Consider the following 19,720-nt stretch of genomic DNA (forward strand, 5'->3'; position numbering starts at 1 on the left):
TATCCTATATTAATCTAGTCCCGTTTTCCAGCATTTGAGTCAAATCTCTCTATATCCTTCCTATTTATGTACCATCCAAATGCCTTTTAAATCTTGTTTACCAGCCTCCACCATCTCTCCAGGGAGCTTATTCCATACACACACTATCCTCTGCATGAAAAAGTTCCCCGATGTCCCTTTTAAATTCTTTCTCATCTTAGTCTTGGATTCCCCAACCCGAGCAAAAAGACCTTGGCTATTTACGCTATCCATGCCCCCCAGCCTCTCTCTCTAAAGCTCAAACCCTCCAACCCTGGTAATATTTTTGTAAATCTTTTCTAAATCCTTTCAGGTTTCACAACATCTTTCCTATAGCAGGAAGACCAGAATTGAACGAAGTATTCTGAAAGTAGCCTAACCAATGTCCTGTACAGTTGCAACATGACTTCCCAACTCCTATATTCAAAGCACTGACCGCTAATTGCGAGCGTACCAAACAACTTCCTCAATGCCCTATCTACCTGTGACTTCACTTTCAAGGAACTATGAACCTGCACTCCAAGGTCTCTTTGTTCAGCAACACTCCCCAGGACCTTACAATTAATTGTGTGAGTACTATTCTGACTTTCCTTACCAAAATATAACACCTCATATTTATTTAAATTCCAAATGCCACTCCTTGGCCCACTGGCCCATCTGATCAAGGTCCTGTTGTACTCTATGGCAACCTTCTTCGCTTAAAAATGTGTTGCTGGAAAAGCGCTGCAGGTCAGGCAGCATCAAAGGAGGAGAATCGACGTTTCAGGAAGAAGGGCTTATGCCCGAAACGTCGATTCTCCTCCTTTGCTGCCTGACCTGCTGAACTTTTCCAGCAACACATTTTTAAGCTCTGATCCCCAGCATCTGCAGTCCTCACTTTCCACTAGTTGATTTTAACCTTCTTCGCTATCTAATACACCATGAATTTTGGTGCCATCTGCAAACATACTAACCATGCCTCCTATATTCACATCCAAATCATTTATGTAAATGACAAAAAGCAGTGGACCCAGCACCAATCCTTGTGGCATACTGCTGATAACAGGCCTTCAATCCAAAAAGCAACCCTCCACCACCACCCTCTGTCTCCTACCTTCAAGCTAATTTTGTATCCACATGGCTAGCTGCCCTGTATTCCATGTGATCTAACCTTACTAACCAGTCTACCATGTGGAACAATGTCAAACAATACACAATACTTGATACTCAATTAACTGTGAGTATTACATGAAACCAGTGTGTTATTAAGCATCTTATTCAAGCTGAATTGCACCCCAAAGTGTTTATTTTTCTTCCATTTTATTTCAAGAGATATGAGGATCACTGGGGAGGTGAGCAGTGGCTGCCCGTCCCCAAATACCATTGATCTGGCTTAAGTGAGACAATTTCAGAGGGCAGTTAAGAATCAACTGCATTTCTATGGAGTCACATGTAGGTCAGGTTCAGTAAGGATGGTAGATTTCCTTCCCTAAAGGACATTAATGATCTAAGTCAGTTTTTTTTGACAACTGATTACAGTAGTTGTGGCCACCATTACTGAGAATCAGGAAATCTGCTATCCTTATTTGAGCTGGCCCGAATGTGACACCAGAATCACAGTGATATGGTTGACTCTTAACTGCTGCTGGGTATTTAGGGTTGGGCAATAAATGCTGGCCTAACCAGTAATATTCTACAACTGAATAAAAATAAACCTTTTCTTTTGCAAGTCACCATAAATTGGTGTTCTCTGATAGTGATTCTTCTGTCACTGGAACAGTTTCTCCCCATAAACTCTGTCTGGAGCCCTCATGATTTTGAGCACCTCAATCAAATCTTCTCTTCTCCATTCTCAGATTATCTAATCTATCCAAATTGCTTAAGTTTCTTATTCCTGAACCCCTTCCCATTACTCTTACCTGCACCCTCTGTAATGCCTTCATGTCTTTCCTAATGTATGGATTCCAGGACACAATACTCCAGTTGAGGCCGGACCTTTTTATGTTCAGGTTTATCACAACTTCTTGCCTTTGTACATTATGCTCCTATCTATAAGACATAGGATTCTGTATTCTTCCTTAGTCATTTCCTCAACCTGGTCTGCTGATGACTTGCACAGGTATCTCTGCTCCTACATCTACGTTAAAATTGTATATTTCATTTGGTATTGTCTCTGCTTGTTCTTTGTAGCAAAATGGATTACTTCACACTTCTCTGCGTTGAATTCCACCTGTCACTTGTCTGCAAATGCTACCAGCCTGTTTATATCCTCTTTTAGTTTCTAATTGTCCTTCCCACAGTTGACAATATCTCTCAAGTTTTGTATCATCTGCAAATATAGATATTTTACCCAAGTCGGTGTCATCATGACAAGAGCACACTCAGTAGAGTGCATTCCTCTACTATCCTGTGTGAACTCAACATAAAATTACAATTAGGCAGAGGTGGATACTGCAGATGCTGGAGATTAGAGTCAAGATTAGAGTGATGCTGGAAAAACATAGCAGGTCAGGCAGCATCCAAGGAGCAGGAAAATCGAGTGTTTCGAGCAAAAGCCCTTCATCAGGAATGAGGCTGGGAGCCTCGGGGGTGGAGAGATAAATGGGTGGGGCTGGGGAGAAGATAGCTGAGAGTGCAATAGGTGAATGGAGATGGGGGTAAAGGTGACTACACAACACTTTGAGGAATTTCCCTACCTGGTTGATGCACTGCAACTACAAAATTCAAAACAGATACCTTTTTCCTCAGAACTTCCACTTCACTAAGGTTGCTTCAGGCTAATTCAAATCCAATTCTCATACTGCTAAACCTCTACTTACATTTTGATATCTGTGACAAATTATACTATAGCAGCTGGGATGATCATAACATTGTGAAGTAAACAACAAGATTTAAGAGTCAATTTGCCCTCACTTCCGTCATTAACAAATTCTTAAAAATAATTTCAGTCTATCCAGCTTTATCAAAATTTGGAGATGCTGGTGTTGGACTAGCATTGACAAAGTTAAAAATCACACAACAACAGGTAATAGACCAAGTATTTGGAAGCACTCGCTTTCGAGGTGTGCCTCTTCATCAGGTGGTTGTGGACCATGACCAGAAGACACAGAATTTATAGCAAAAGGGTTATACTTCCACGGAGTTGTAATGATATATTAAACAAACTTAGATTAAGCCTTGCATCCTTTAGGATGGGATATGCTGGTTTAGAGCCACCGTCTGATGAAGAGGCAGCGCCTCGAAAGCTTGTGCTTCCAAATAAACCTGTTGGACTATAACCTGTTGTGCAATTTTTCACCTTTATTCAAAATGAATCAGTTTTATTCTTAGATTATAATCTGCCTATTAATCCATCCATTAGTTTTTGAGAAATATTGCTTAAAAACAGACTAAAAACCAAGAACGAAAGTGTTACCTCCATTGCTTTTTAGTGGCAGAGATAAAATAAGTCCTATTGCCAAATCCTGCAGAAATGCAGTATGTACATTCCTCAAGCCTTAAATAAAACTTTCATCACCACCGTGTTCCTTGTCACAGCCAATTGCCACTATCTTTTTATTTTATGGGCTTCACGTTTTCTGCAAGCATTTTCTGGAGACCTTCCAATAATGAAGGAGCAGCAGCTTCAAGGTAAGTGAGGTAGAAAGTGACCCAAAATGGAAGGACCCTCTTTCCAACTCCTTAAAATTTAACAGGAATGAAAAGCCTTCGTAGTTGGGTCACCATTGTAATACAAACACCCGAATTAGGAGCAGGTGGAGGCCATTATGCCCCTCATGCCTGATCCACCATTCAATCATCTCATTGCTGATCTGATTATGGCCTCAACTCCACATACCGGCCTTCCTTAAAACCCTTTGACTCCCTAGTTTGTCAAGAATCTGTCTACCTCTGCCTTTGGGAAAGCGAATTTCACAGATCTATGAACTCTCCAAGCGAAAAAAAATTCTCATTTCAGCCTTAAATAGGAGACCACATATTGTTAAGCTGCGTTTATCTTGTCAAGTTCCCTCTGAATCTTACATCATTGCTCTAAACTCCAACAGACAGAGGCCCAAGGTTTTCTTATAAGATAACTAGACTCTTCTTCGCCATACCAGGTGGCATACTGCTGCTGCTCTTAAAAAGGTAGTTGTGAGTGAACTCTGAGCCTGCCTGGAGTACTGGTTCCCTGTTCTGCTGTCAGACCACCTCCAGTCAGTTGGCCAGTTTCTGATTTATCTGGCAACCTTGATACTTTGCAGGAATATTCCAGAAGGCTCCTACAGCAGACAAATGCAAGATATTGCAGTTGCTTGAAAGCTGAAGCAGAACCAAAAAAGTGCTGAATGTCCTCAGCAGGTCAGGCAGCATCTATGAAGAGAAACAGAGTTAATGTTTTAGGTCAAGATGACCTTTCATCAGAACAGAAGAAAAATAGAATGTAAGGGTTTTAAGCTGGGGAGGGGTTTGGGAAGGGAACAAGAAGAACAAAAGGGGATCCAAGTGAGGTTCGGAGACTTTGGTCCCCTAAATAGCAAAAGGTTTCAAGATATAAAATTCAAAGAGAGTGATAATGGGCATAGTAAAGACAAAAAAGTGTCCAGCTGAGGTGTAAATGGCTGCTTAGCAACCATCTGAATGCAAAGGCTCATTAAACAAAAACAAACAAGATAGAAGCGGAGTTTATCATCTAGAAATGTTGAACTCAGTGTTTAGTCCTGAAGGTGGTAGAATGTCAGGTTGAAAAATAGGTACTGTTCCTTCAGCTTTCTTCGAGCTTTGTTGGAATAATGCAGAGGGTGAGGACAGAGAAGTTCTGAGGCGGGGGGTGGGGGGCGAAAACAAAATGGGTATTTGAAATGACAAGCAACAGAAAGCATGGGCCATGGTATTTGTAGACTTGGAGGATGTGCTGTGGAAGGTGGTCACCCAATCTGCATTTGATTTACCTAATGCAGAGAAGACCAGATCATGAATAGTGAATGTGGTAATTACAGTGAAAGAAATTCACCAAGGCTCGTTAGACAGCACCTTCAAAAACTTTGACAACTATCATCTAGGACATAGGCTGATCATACACAGGAACATCACCACTGGCAAGTTGTCTTTCAGCCATTCACCATCTTGACTTGGAAATAGACTGCCTTCACTGTTGTTTTGCTGGCTCAAACTCCTGGAACTCTTCTCACTAATATGTTGTAGATGAACCTACATATGACCATAAGACATAGGAGTGGAAGGAAGGCCCATCAAGTCCACTCCGCCATTTAATCATGGCTGATGGGCGTTCCAATTACACTTAGCCGCACTCTCCCTGTAGCTCTTAATTCCTTGTGAGATCAAGAATTTATCAGTCTTTGCCTTGAAGCCAATGTCCTGGCCTCCACTGCGCTCCGTGGCAATGAATTCCACAGGCCCACCATTCTCTGGCTGAAGATATGTCTTCTCATTTCTGTTCTAAATTGACCCCCTCTAATACTAGGGCTGTGCCCATAGGTCCTAGTCTTCCTGCCTGACGGAAACAACTTCCCACCGCCCACCCTTTCTAAGCCATGTATTATCCTGTAAGTTTCTAACAGATCTCCCGTCAACCTTATAAACTCTGATGAATACAATCCCAGGATCCTCAGCCATTCATCATATATTAGGCCTACCATTCCAGGGACCATCCCTGTGACTCTCCGCTGGACACGCTGCAGTGCCAGTATGTACTTCCTAAGGTGTGGGGCCCAAAATTGGACACAGTATTCCAAATGGGGCCTAAACAGAACTTTATAAAGTCTCAGAAGCACATCGCTGCTTTTATATTCCAACCCTCTTGAGATAAATGATGACATTACATTTGCTTTCTTAATCACGGCCCCAACTTGCAAATCAACCTTTAGGGAATTCTGGACGAGAACTACCAGATCTTTGTACTTTAACTTTATGAATTTTCTCACTGTTTACAAAATAGTCCATGCCTGCATTCTTTTTTCCAAAGTGCAAGAGCTCGCACTTGCTCACGCTGAATTTCAGCCATTTCCTGGACCATTCTCCTAAACTGTCTAAATCTTTCTGCAGCCTCCCCACCTCGTCAGTACTACCTACCTGTCCACCTAACTTCGTATCATCGGCGAATTTCGTCAGAATGCCCCAATCCCTTCATCCAGATCATTAGTATAAAAAATGAACAGTTGCAGCCCCAACACTGAACCCTGCGGGACACCACTTGTCATCATTCGCCATTCTGTAAAAGAACCTTTTATCCCAACTCTCTGCCTTCTGTCAGACAGCCAATCCCCAATCCATGCCAGTAGCTCACCTCGAACATCATGTACCCTCACATTACTCAGCAGCCTCCCGTGATGCACCTTATCAAAGGCCTTTTGGAAATCTAGATAACAAATACTGGGTTTCCCTGGTCTAACCTACTTGTTAACTCTTCAGAGAATTCTAACAGGTTGTCAGGCATGACCTCCCCTTACTGAATCCATGCAGACTTGTTCTAATCTGACCCTGCACTTCCAAGAATTTTGAAATCTCATCCTAAATGATGGATTCTAGAATTTTACCTACAACCGAGGTTAGGCTTATTGACCTATAGTTTTCCATTTTTTGTCTTGATTCTTTCTTGAACAAGGGGGTTACAACAGCGATTTTCCAATCATCTGGGACTTTTCCTGACTCCAGTGATTTTTGAAAGATCACAGTCAGTGCCTCCGCTATTTCCTCAGCCACCTCCCTCAGAACTCTAGGATGTAGCCCATCGGGGACAGGAGATTTATCGATTTTTAGACCTTTTAGCTTTTAACCACAAAGGCAATAAGCAGAGAAAAAATGAGGAACAAAGGCAAACTGGCCAAAATTATAAAGGAGAATAATAAAAGCTCTTTTAGGTATGTGAAAAGAAACAAAAATGCTTAAGACTAAAATTGGGCACTTGAAGACAGAAAGAGGTGAATTTGCTATGGGGAACAAGGAAATGGCAAAAGAGTTGAATAGGTACTTTGGGTATCTTCACTGGCGAAGACACAAGCAGTCTCCCAGATGTAATCGTGGCTGAAGGTCCTAGGGTAATGGATGAACTGAAGGTAATTTATATTAGGCAGGAAATGGTGTTGAATAGACTGTTAGGTCTGAAGGTTGATAAGATCCCAGGACCTGATGGTCTGCATCCCAGGGTACTTAAGGAGGTGGCTCTAGAAATTGTGGATGCATTGGTAATCATTTTCCAATGTTCTATAGATTCACGAACAGCTCCTGTGGATTGGAGGATAACAAGGACAGAACACTCCGGTCCTCACCTTCCACCCGAACAACCTTCGCACAAACCAAATTATCCGCTGACATTTCCGCCACCTCCAAACGGACCCCACCACCAAGGAGACATTTCCCTCCCCACCCCTTTCCGCCTTCCGCAAAGACCGTTCCCTCAGTGACTACCTGGTCAGGTCCATGCCCCCCTACAACCCACCCTCCCGTCCTGGCACCTTCCACTGCCACTGCAGGAATTACAAAACCTGCGCCCACACCTCCTCCCTCACCTCCATCCAAGGCCCTAAAGGAGCCTTCCACATCTGTTGCTTCCGATGCGATCTCCTCTACATTGGGGAGACTGGATGCCTCCTAGCAGAGCACTTTAGGAAACATCTCTGGGACACCCGCACCAATCAACCACACCGCCCTGTGGCCCAACATTTCAACTCCCCCTCCCACTCAGCTGAGGACATGGAGGTCCTGGGCCTCCTTCACCGCCGCTCCCTCACCACCCGATGCCTGGAGGAAGAATGCTTCATCTTCTGCCTCGGAACACTTTAACCCCAGGGCATCAATGTGGACTTCACCAGTTTCCTCAATTCCCCTTCTCCCACCTCACCCCAGTTCCAAACTTCCAGCTCAGCACCGTCCCCATGACCTGTCCTACCGGCCTATCTTCTTTTCCACCTATCCACTCCACCCTCCTCTCTGACCTATCACCTTCATCCCCACCCCCACTCACCTATTGTACTCTATGCTACTTTCTCCCCACCCCCACCCACCTCTCATTTATCTCTCCACCCTTCAGGCACTCTGCCTGTATTCCTGATGAAGGGCTTTTGCCCGAAACGTCGATTTTCCTGCTCCTTGGATGCTGCCTGAACTGTTGTGCTTTTCCAGCACCACTCTACTCCAGAATCTGGTTTCCAGCATCTGCAGTCATTGTTTTTACCTAGGTGGCTAATTTTGTCCCACTTTTCAAGAAAGGAGGGAGAGAGAAAACAGGGAATTATAGATCAGTTAGCCTGACGTCAGTGGTTGGAAAGATGCTGGAGTCAATTATAAAAGATGAAATTATGACTCATTTGGATAGCAGTAACAGGATAGGTCAGAGTCAGCAAGGATTTACGAAGGGGAAATCGTGCTTGACTAAGCTTCTTGAATTTTTTTGAGGATGTAACTTTGCGGATGGACAAGGGACACCCAGTGGATGAAGTGTACCTGGACTTTCAGAAAGCTTTTGCTAAAGTCTCACATAGGAGTTAGTGTGCAAAATTAGGGAACGTGGTAATGGATGCAAAATACTGACTTAGATTAAAAATTGGCTGGCTGACAGGAAGCAACCAGTAGTGATAAACAGATCCCTTTCGGAATGGCAGGCAGTGACCATTGGGGTACCATAAGGTTTGATGCTGGGACTGCAGCTGTTTACAATATACATTAATGATATAGATGAAGGTTTTAGAAGTAATATTAGCAAGTTTGCTGATGACACAAAGCCGGGTGGAAGGGTGAAATGTGAGGAGGATGTTATGAGAATACAGGGTGACTTGGACACACTAGGCGAGTAGACAGATGCATGGCAGTTGCAGTTTAATGTGGATAAATGGGCGGTTATCCACTTTGGTGGCAAGAACAGGAAGGCAGATTACTACCTAAATGGAGTCAAGTTAGGTAAAGGGGAAGTACAACTAGATCTAGGTGTTCCTGTACATCAGTAAATGAAGGAGAAAGTGAGGACTATAGATGCTGGAGATCAGAGCTGAAAAATGTGTTGTTGGAAAAGCGCAGCAGGTCAGGCAGCATCCAAGGAGCAGGAGAATCGATGTTTCGGGCATAAGCCCTTCTTCAGGAATGAGGAGGGTGTGCCAAGCAGGCTAAGATAAAAGGTAGGGAGGAGGAGCTTGGGGGAGGGGTGTTGGGAATGCAATAGGTGGAAAGAGGTTAAGGTGAGGGTGATAGTCCTACTTGTGGAACGTTTCAGGGAACACCTCTGAGACACCTGCACCAACCAACCCAACCGCCCTGTGGCTGAACACTTTAACTCCCCCGCCCACTCCGCCAAGGACATGCAGGTCCTTGACCTCCTCCACTGCCAGACCATGGCAACACGACGCCTGGAGCGCTCCCACCCCCTCTCCGGCCTATCACCCTCACCTTAACCTCCTTCCACCAATCGCATTCCCAACGCCCCTCTCCCAAGTCCCTCCTCCCAACCTTTTATCTTAGCCTGCTTGGCACACCCTCCTCATTCCTGAAGAAGGGCTTATGCCCGAAACGTCGATTCTCCTGCTTCTTGAATGCTGCTTGACTTGCTGCGCTTTTCCAACAACACATTTTTCAGCTCATCAGTCAATGAAAGCAAACATGCAGGTACAGCAGGCAGTGAAGAAAGCTAATGGCATACTGGCCTTCATAACAAGAGGAATTGAGCATAGGAGCAAGAGGTCCTCCTGTCGCTGTACAGGGCTCTGGTGAGACCACACCTGGAGTATTGTGTGCAGTTTTGGTCTCAAATTTGAGGAAGGACATTCTGGCTATTGAGGGAATACAGTGTAGATTTACAAGGTCAATTCCCGGAACGGCTGGACTATCACATGTTGAAAAATTGGAGCGACTGGGCTTGTGTACACTTGAGTTTAGAAGGACGAGAGGGGATGTGATTGAGATATATAAGATTATTAAAGGATTGGACACTCGGGAGGTAGGAAATATGTTTCCGTTGATGGATGAGTCCAGAACCAGAGGACACAGTTTAAAAATAAGTGGTAGGCCATCTAGAACAGAGTTGAGGAGAAACCTCTTCACCCAGAGATTGATGGAGGTATGGAATGCTCTGCCCCGAAGGCAGTGGAGGCCAATTCTCTGGTCACTTTCAAGAAAGAGATGGATAGAGCTCTTAAAGACAATGGAATCAAGGATTATGGGATAAGGCAGGAACAGGATACTGATTGTGGATGATCAGCCATGATCAGAATGAATGGTGGTGCTGGCTCGAAGGCCGAATAGCCTACTCCTGCACCTATTGTCTATTTTCTAGCACTTTCTCTTTTGTAATGATTACCCATACTCAACTCCGCCCCCGACTCTCCTTAATTGTTGGGATATAACTCTGCCCCCGACTCTCCTTAATTGCTGGGATATTACTCATGTCTTACATGTAACGGTTCAAAAAGGCAGCTCCCCTGACCAGCATCTGCTCAAGTGCATCTAGGGATGGGCAGTAAATGCTGACCCAGACATTAATACCCACATTCCATCAATGAATTTTTTTCAAGAAATCATGTGGACCATAAGAATCACACATGTAGGTGGGAAGAGGTTGGGCAAGGGTAGAAAATAAATCTTTGAGAGATTAATAGGCACAAATGGGTTGAAACAATGGACTGGTGAGGACAGTCTACTTATTGATTTTGGGCAAGAGTTAGAAGTTGCCTGGTTGGGGATCCATAAGGCTGGAAGCTGTAGAAGGAAGATCTTCAGAGTAGATAAGATCAGGGACAGTCCTGGATACGATGACCTGATATTTGGTAGAAGGGTCATGGTCCAGGGACAGCCAGGAGGAAGTGATGGAGATTTGGCAGTTGGCCTGTGCTAGATAGAGTGCAGTACAACAGTCAACATCAGCCCCATGCTTTCAGCGGGTTCATTAGTGATGTTAGAGTTGGTTTTTGAGAGAACAGACTGAAGCAAGTTCAGAGGGAGATAGACTAGAATGAGTGAAGGGCGCAGAAAAATTGCAACAGTTGATGTCATCCCAGTTGTTGTTGTAAGCATATAGAGAGAGTAAGATGTTGGAAGAAGTCGTCCAAATGATAGGAAGAATGAAAGGATCTGTTAATCACCAGGGAGAAATCTCTGGATGAAGTAAGTGGGCAGAGGTGAATGAAGAAAAGCTCAGCATTATGCCAAGCTGTAAAATTGATGTGGGACACATGGGATGTGGAATGAAGCTGAGGATAAAGCATGGAATTATCATGAATTCCTGGCATTGTCATCAAAGGGTGAAATTGGTTAAACAGATGGGTTGAAGCGCAAGGAAAGGGATGAAGGAACTGAAGTGGTGCTGGTGTCCATTAGTTGGTAGAATTTAACTGGCCTTTAACTAGTTGAATCACTGCTTGTGAATGGGGAAGACTGCCACCTTCCCATCCCACCTCTAGGAAAAATTGCAAGATGGACTGAAGGGACCTACACACCGGCTGACAATATGAAAGAACACTTCTGTCACCATGGAACCTAAAAGTTTTGCCCATGGTGGTTCTTAGCTGCAGCAGGCGTAAGATGTTTGATCAATTCCCCATATAGTAGACTAATGGACTATCGTGAATGAGTTGGATGATATTTTAATCTCAGCATCTGCAAATAAAAAGAGAGCAGCCTAAGGGCTGATACAGAAAAGAGTTGGAAAATGTAGTCAGGAGAAAAATCCAAAAACAAACTACTAGAATTGCTTTTTTATGCAATGAAAAGCAAGAATATATTATACAATATTCTCCTTTAAAAACAAAACACCAAAATTAGTAGGCTTGCGGAAAAACAAACTACAGATTAAATGCTCTACAGAGCCCAGTGGGACCTGAACACAGCTGAGGAAGAACTTAACTGGTTAAGACAAAGTCAAATTACAGTTTGAAATACCAAGTCACCAACTCAGATAAGCATGGCACTCAGTACATCCTTAAAACACTTAAATTATTTTGTGTCAAATCATCCCAGCAGTTAATATTTGGGTTTGCTGTGCATTTCTGCCTTGAGAAAAACAACACATTTTAGGCCTTTGTATGCATGAAGAAAATATGAAGAAGCTGCAAGATGGAACCCAGGCTATAGGCATCTTTCAAAGATCAGACTAATATCTTTGTTAGCTGTTTCTCCTGTTCAAATGGCAACAGTTTGAACCTAAAACGTTTTTTTCAACTCTTGAAACCAGTTGGGCCCACTGTGCATAGATGTGAACGTGAGGTGCCAAGGTGTGCTCTTAAATTATATGCCTATGGCCCTCACATCTCATTTTTCCCTCACTGAGGGGTCTGGTGAGCAAATTTCAGAAAGATAACGCCAGGAAGAGAAGTAGGCCATTTGGTCCCTCATACTTGCCCATTATTCAACAGGATCATAGTTGACCTGCCCCAGGTCTCACCTATTCTTTTGTACCAGCTCAGCATAGACATCAATTCCTTGACATTTCAAACATCTATCTTCTCCTGTTTAAATAAATTCAGTGATCTAACCTCCATAACTCTGAGGTAGAGAATTCCAGACATTCACTGTCATATGGGAGAAGATATTCTTTTGTCTCTCAGTTTTAAAATAGTGTCCCTTTATTCTGTAATTGTGTTCCCTAATTCAAGGTTTCCCTACTCGTGGATATATTTTCTCAAAATCTACCCTGTCAGACCCCCTCAGAATCTTGAATGTTTCAATAAGATCACCCCTCATTCTTTAAAACTCTAATGAATAAAGGCTTAACCTTATGTCATTTTTGATAAATCAACCACTTTATATCTTAAGAATCAGCCTAGTTAATTTCTTCTGAACTGCCTATAATGTCAGTATATATTTTTTCAATTACAGTGATCAAAACTGCACACAGTAGTCCAGATATGGCATCACCAACACTCTGTACAGTTGAAACACAACTACTCTGTTTGTAAACTCCAACCTGCCAGCAATTATTGCCAAAATTCACTGTCTTCTTAATGACTTGCTGCATCTATATTCTAACTTTATGTTTCATGCACAAAAACAGATCCTTTTGTGCTGCATTTTTTTGGGGGAATTTCTCTCCTTAGTGTTAGGTCCATTAGTCAGGGGTAAATGTAGGGTTATAGGGTAGGGGAATGGGTCTGGGTGGGTTACTCTTCGGAGGGTCAGTGTGGACTTTTTGGGTCAAATGGCCTGTTTCCACACTGTAGGGAATCTAATCTAAATCTAAAAAATAACAGCCCACCTTTTGATTCTTCCTACTAAAGTGCATGTACTCATACTTAAATTTCCTCTACCATTTCTTTGCCCATTCACTCAGTCTCACTTTCTCTCCTTGCAGATTATTTATGTTCTCATCATAACATGCCCTCACTTATTTTTGTATCAACAAAAAATTTGGATACATTACACTCTGTTCCCTCCTCCAAGTTATTAATATTTACAGTAAATAATTAAGCCTCTATGACTGATTTTTACAACCTAAAAACTGATCCATCTTCTGCATTTTATCCAATCCTCAATGCATGCTAATACACTTACCATCTGTACCGTGAGTTCTTTTCTTGGGCAAAAAGCTTTGGCACATAGTAAATTTGAATTTCAGAAAAAAGTACAATTCCAAATCAATAAATTGATAATTTAAGTAAATGAGGAATTAACAAAACTGACCATTAAAAATCAACAAGAAGCAGAGCTAATTAGTAATTTTTTGTTTGCCCTTTCTATTAAGACACAGAGCTAGAGAAATGCAGATTCACCTCAAGGTCCTTATTACCAGCTGGGGACCAAGGTCAAACTAAAGAGTTGGGTTTAACCACACTGACCTTGCGTTCACTTTTGTTAGCAACATTCAGAGCTGAGCTTGGAAGAATTCATACTAAAGTGGGGATTGAAAACCGGTAGCATTTCCCCTCTCTCAGCTTAATCTGTGAATAGATGTTCAGGAAATAGGGGAAGGGTGGGTGCGTGTCTGGCTCACTCTGAGTTTAAACACTCAGTCTTCTCCTCCTCTCTCATACACACCTTCTTCCTTAGTCCCACGATATACTCATATTCTTACTCCCTCCAACACATTCACATTCTTCCTCCATCTCTCTGCATTCCACTCTCCCTCCCTCATACATTCCCCCTTTCCCTCCTCCCTCTCTTGTGGCTGTGTGGATTTAGAAGCCACTCGGTTATCTTGACTGCTGTGTTTAGGGATCTAACACATGTGCTGTACACCTGACTCATCGCCTGACTCAGAGACTTTCCTTGCATCCGAACAACAGACTCAACTCATCCCTTGCTGTCTCTTGCCTGTCCCCACAGCAGACTCACTTCTGTGGCCACTGCTCCTGCTGGATAGACCTCAGGCTGAATGAAACTATGTATGCTTGCACAGCCCATGGCTCCTGGGCAGGATAGGACTCATTGGTGGGCCAGATTGTGGCCTACAGGACACTTATTGGCCAAGCTTGTGTTAGATTATCTAATCACAGCAGCAGAAACATCAGTGACCATATAGCTGTACTTCAGCAGCCAATATCAGTTGCTTTTCTACAGCCATATATTGTAACCTGCAGCTTTATTCACATAAGAAATTAAAGAACTTGCACTTACTTAGCATCTTTTACAACCTGAGGGCATATCACATTGGCTGAGGACTTTCAGTCTCAAGATCATTGAAGGCAGGAGGTATGACTCAAGATGCACATCGGGACCCCATCCCCAGCAGTCCCAATCTACATACCTCGATTGATTGATTGATTGATTATTGTTATCACATGTACCAAGATACAGTGAAAAGTGTTTTGCATGATTTACAGGCAGATTGTACCTTACAAAGTGCATCAGGGTAGCAGAACAGAGTGCAGAATACCAGCTGCAGATAAGGTGCAGAGAAAGAGAGAGATCAGCATTAACATATGAGAAGTTTGTACAAAAGTGGAGAAGAAGCTGTTCTTGAATCTATTTGTATGTGTATTCAAACTTTTGTATCTTCTGCCTGATGGAAGAGAGTATAACTGGGGTGGAAGGGTTCTTTGATTATGTTAGTTTCTTTCCCAAGGCAGCAGGAAGTATAGATGGAGTTAATGGCTTATTTGTGTGATGGACTGGGTTGTGTTCATGAATCTGTGTAGTTTCTTGCAGTCTTCAAAAGAGCAGTTGCCATACCATGCTGTGATGCATCCAGGTAGGATGATTTCTATGGTGCATCTATAAAAACTGTGAAGAGCCCTTGTGGACATGCTGGATTTCCTGAGCCTCCTGAGGAAGTAGAGGCATTGTTGTGACCGGTTTCTTGACTGTCCTGTCAACATGGGTGGATGAGAACAGATTGTTGGTGATCATCAATCCCAGGCATTTGATGGTCTTGACCACCTCCACCTCAGCACCACTGATGCAGACAGGGGCGTGCCCTCCACTCTGCTTCCTGACGTCACTGACCAGCTCCTTCATTTTGCTGACTTTGATGGAGAGATTGTTGTCTTTACACCATGCCACTAAGTGCTCAATCCCTTTCCTGCATTGTGTCTCATTTGTTTGAAATCTGACCTACAACAATGGTGTCATCAGTGAACTTCTAAATGGGGCTGGAGTGGGGAGATTTGGCCATGCAGTCGTGAGTGTAAAAGGAGTATATTAGGTGCTGAGTGTGCAGCTTTGCAGGGCATGAACGTTGAGTATTATGGTGGAAGAGGTGTTGTTGCCTATTCTTACTAACTGTGGTCTGTGGGTCAGGTGGTTAATGAGCCAGTTACAGAGAGGGAAGCCAAGATCTAGGTTACATAGTTTAGAGATGAGTTTGTTTGGAATTATGGTGTTGAAGACTGAACTATAGTCAATAGGTTGGAGCTTGATGTAAGTATCCTTGTTATCCAGATGTTCCAGGGATGACTGTAAGGCCAGGAGATGGCATCTGCTGTGGACTTTTTGTGCCAGTAGGCAAATTGCAAAGAATCACAGCAATTTGGGAGGCTGCCGTTGATGTTAGCCATGATTAACCTCTCAAAACAATTCATAATTATGGAGGTCAGAGCCACCAAGTGGTTGTCATTGAGGCATTTTGCATGATTTTTCTTTGGCACTGGGATGATGGTGGTCTTCTTGACGCAGGTGGGGACTTCAGATTGTGGTAAAGAGAGACTAAAGATGCCTGTGAATACTCCTGCAGCTGGTCCGCACAAGATCTGCGCGTAAGGCTTGGGACTCCATCTGGCGCCTATTGCTTTCCATGGGTTCACTCTCAAAAAGGCCAATCTACGGCTTTGGCAGTGACCGAGGGTACAGACGCATCCAGGCTCTTGGGATAAGTTGACATTGTTTCACTGACCTTCTGTTCAAAGCGAGCAGAGAATTCATTGAGCTCACTCGGTAGGGATGTTCTGTTGCCTGCAATTGTTTGATTTCATTTTGTAGCCTGTTATGTCGTGAAAGCCCTGCCACAAATGACAGGTGTTTGTGTGGTTTGTCTGCGTCTCAAGCTTAACTTGGTATTGCCTCTTGGCATGTCTGATGGCCTTTATATAGGTCATACCTGAATTTCCTGTATAAGTCAGGGTTGCTGAACTTGCGTGCCTCAGATCTGGACTTCGGTAGAGAGTGAATCCCCCTATCTATCCATGGTTCCCAGTTAGGGAACATTCAAATGAATGTTTTTGGCATACATTCTTCTTCACACCTATTAATGGAGTCTGTAATGGTATTGGCATACTTATTTAGGTTAGGCACTGAGTTCTTGTGCATGGACCAGTGCACCAACTCTAAGCAGTCATGTAGAAGCCCTTACATTGCCTCAGACTAACACTGCACTTTTTCTGGGTCCTCATGGTTCAATTTCTGCTTGTAAGCCAGGAGGAGCAGCACAGCATTGTGATCTGATTTTCTAAAATGCAGATGGGGGAATGGAGCAATAGGCATCTTTGAATGGTTGGATAGCAATGGTTGTGTAACAATGATCAAGGATGTTTGGACCTCTGGTGGGACAAGAGACATGTTGATATTTTAGTAGCACATTCTTGAGGTTGGCCTTGTTAAAGTCAACAGCTACGATGAACAAGGCTTCGGGGTATTCTGACTCTTTTTGTTGTGGTGTTGTGTACTTCATCAAGTGCACTGTTCACTTCCGCATGGGGTGGGATGCAGACTCCTGTCAGGATAGCAGAGGTGAACTTCTGCAGCAGGTACTTTACTGTAAGGTATTCTAAGTCTGGGGAGGAGTAACTTGCCAGGGTCGTCATGTCTCAGCAGCAGGAGGTGTTGATTAGGAGACAGACTCTACTGCCCTTTGCCTTGCTCGAGGTTGCTCAGCAATCCATTTGTTAAACTGGGAAACCCTTAAGTTGTAAGGCACAGTCATGTGTAGCAAAAATAAGCAGTCTCTGTAAAATATAGCTCATAGCAGTCCCTCAATTCCCTTTGGAAGGTGAGTATAGTTTTAAATTCATCCATTTTGTTTTCAATGGCTTGGATGTTTGGCCTTGGATGTATGCTGGGGAGGGGGGTACTTGAACCTCCGATATTTCAGTTTCACCTGAAGTCCAGCGCATCTCCCATGTTTCCTCGGTAGGTAGCTGCTCCTAGATGATCCCAGGCATAGGAATATTGGGATTGTCTAGGAAATCTGAACTTTAGATGGGCAACTTCCTTGCTCCTCAGGGCCTTCCCAAAACATCTCCAATTCTGAGATAGATTGGAAGCTTCAGAGTACCTAGCTGGGTTGGTCATGAGGAAATCTTAAGACAATAATTCTAGTTTAACTCCTTGGTTAGAACTGACCTCCCAAAGCAATCACACTGATTCCCTCGATGACTTTCTCAAATCCCCATCCTTAATCAAATTAAAAGCAAAGAATTGGGGCGATCTGAAATAAAGACAAAGTGCAGGAAAAACTCATGTGGTCTGGCAGATCTGTGGACAGCTAAACAAAAGGATTTTGTAAGGGGAAATGGGGTGATGAGGATTTTTCTTTTACATGTTTCCAGTCTGATATGACTTCTTCAAAAGTGACTTGACTACTCTATTCCTGATGCTTCTCGGATGCTGCCTGACCTGCTGTGCTTTTCCAGCACCACTCTAATCTAGACTCTGGTCCTCAACCTGACAACCCTGCCTGACTCAACTATCTATCACCAGAGGCTACGATCTATTCAGTTTACTCAAGTCCATTACCCCATTCACACTGGACATGTACACCTACTTTACTGCAACTAGTGCTGTAAAAAGGGATGCAGCTCATCTCTCTGCCAACCCTACCTCACTCTGGTAGCGCTCTCTTCTTGGGACTGTATGCTCTACATTTCTGTGGAAACCAGCATTTGGAGACCTAATCAGAACTGCATAGTAGTAGAGTTGCAATCTGATGGTGATTGCTGCTTCGCATAAAATCCAGACCATTTTGGAAACTGGCTGCTATGTTTTCCTAAACTACAACAGTGATCACACTTCAAAATACTTAACTGTGAAGTGCTTACAATATACAGTAGTGTACATGGAGACATTATCCATCTGTATTTTCCTGGAAGTAGATGTGAATGTAATAACTGAAATGCAATGAATATAATGGAGATATCTCTTTGGTATTTTTCCAGATACATTTGCCAGCAAAGTCGCAGCATTACAAGACCAATATGCAGATGCATCCATTGGGAATGTGACAGGAAGCAATGCTGTAAATGTGTTCCTGGGTATTGGAGTCGCTTGGTCTGTTGCTGCCATCTACTGGGCTGCTCAGGGGAAAGAGTTTAAAGTAGATCCTGGCGCACTGGCCTTTTCAGTCACACTTTTTACCATCTTTGCCTTTGTTGTCATCAGTGTACTCCTGTACAGAAGACGGTCACACATAGGCGGTGAGCTTGGAGGTACACGGCGTGGCAAGATTCTGACCTGCATCATGTTTGTAAGCCTTTGGTTGTTGTATGTTGTGTTTTCAGCCCTGGAGGCTTACTGCCATATAAAGGGTTTCTAAGACTGGAGAGCTTTCTTGTGCTTACAAACAGTAAGCTCCTCTTGAAGCTGCCGAAGAGATTGAGAGGCAGCCCAGTGCATTCCAATCCCAGATAAGTCACCTCTTCATTACAGAACATAAAAACAGACCTTTACTGGCAAAGAAAAACAAAAGGCAAAATCCAACTGTTAAGTTGTATGCCTTATCAAAAGGTTCTAATACTGGTTGTAGCCAGCAACCAAAATATCTTCAAGAAACCAACCGCAAAAGGTTTTTTATTCAAACAGATTTAGACTTTTTTACATCAACAAACTGAGCTTGCTGTGTTACCAATATCGAGAAGATTTAAGTCAGCCAGCATTGAAAAATGATGTTTTAGCAATGTATAGGACAATAGGCCAGCAACATTGGCCCACCAGATAAGTCTTTACTTGTACAGTTGTTACTACTCATCTCACTGAATAAGCTATTGCAATAGCTGTTAATTTACTTTGAAAAGTATAAAGGTAAATCGTGGCACTGGAGTGAAATACAATCTGTTCTGCTATAATGCGTGTTTCTTCGACGCAAATTGGTTTTAACGCGATTGAAGAATTTAGACTGTTATTTGTCGAACGCGTATTGGCTATAATGCAATTCCAGCCCCATTAGTTTAAATGGCATGGCTATTGCACGATTTTCTAATAACATGAGATTACACGAGAGTGAAACTATTGCGTTACATCAGAACCGACTGGTAATTGAAGAAAATCGGCAAATTCCATGCATTATATTTGTTATATGTGTGCAGTTGTCATTAGTTAGGTGTACTTTTATTTATCTTGCAGTAAATCCTAGAGTACAAGTAGTATCTTGAAAACAATT

General features: G+C 43.0%; 1 protein-coding gene across 6 annotated transcripts in view; it reads left to right on the forward strand.

The window, feature by feature from the left end:
- The window catches only part of LOC122542869 (sodium/calcium exchanger 3-like), a 386,298-nt gene extending 366,832 nt beyond the window's left edge, over positions 1-19,466 (forward strand). For all 6 annotated transcript variants that reach the window (XM_043680974.1, XM_043680972.1, XM_043680977.1 and 3 more), the window contains one exon: positions 18,501-19,466. In XM_043680974.1, coding sequence (XP_043536909.1) covers positions 18,501-18,877 — 377 coding nt within the window. In that variant the 3' untranslated portion in view covers positions 18,878-19,466. The remainder of the gene's footprint in view (positions 1-18,500) is intronic.
- Positions 19,467-19,720: the final 254 nt, after the last annotated feature.

Source organism: Chiloscyllium plagiosum, chromosome 41, assembly GCF_004010195.1.
Source record: "Chiloscyllium plagiosum isolate BGI_BamShark_2017 chromosome 41, ASM401019v2, whole genome shotgun sequence".
Classification (NCBI taxonomy): Eukaryota; Metazoa; Chordata; class Chondrichthyes; order Orectolobiformes; family Hemiscylliidae; genus Chiloscyllium; species Chiloscyllium plagiosum.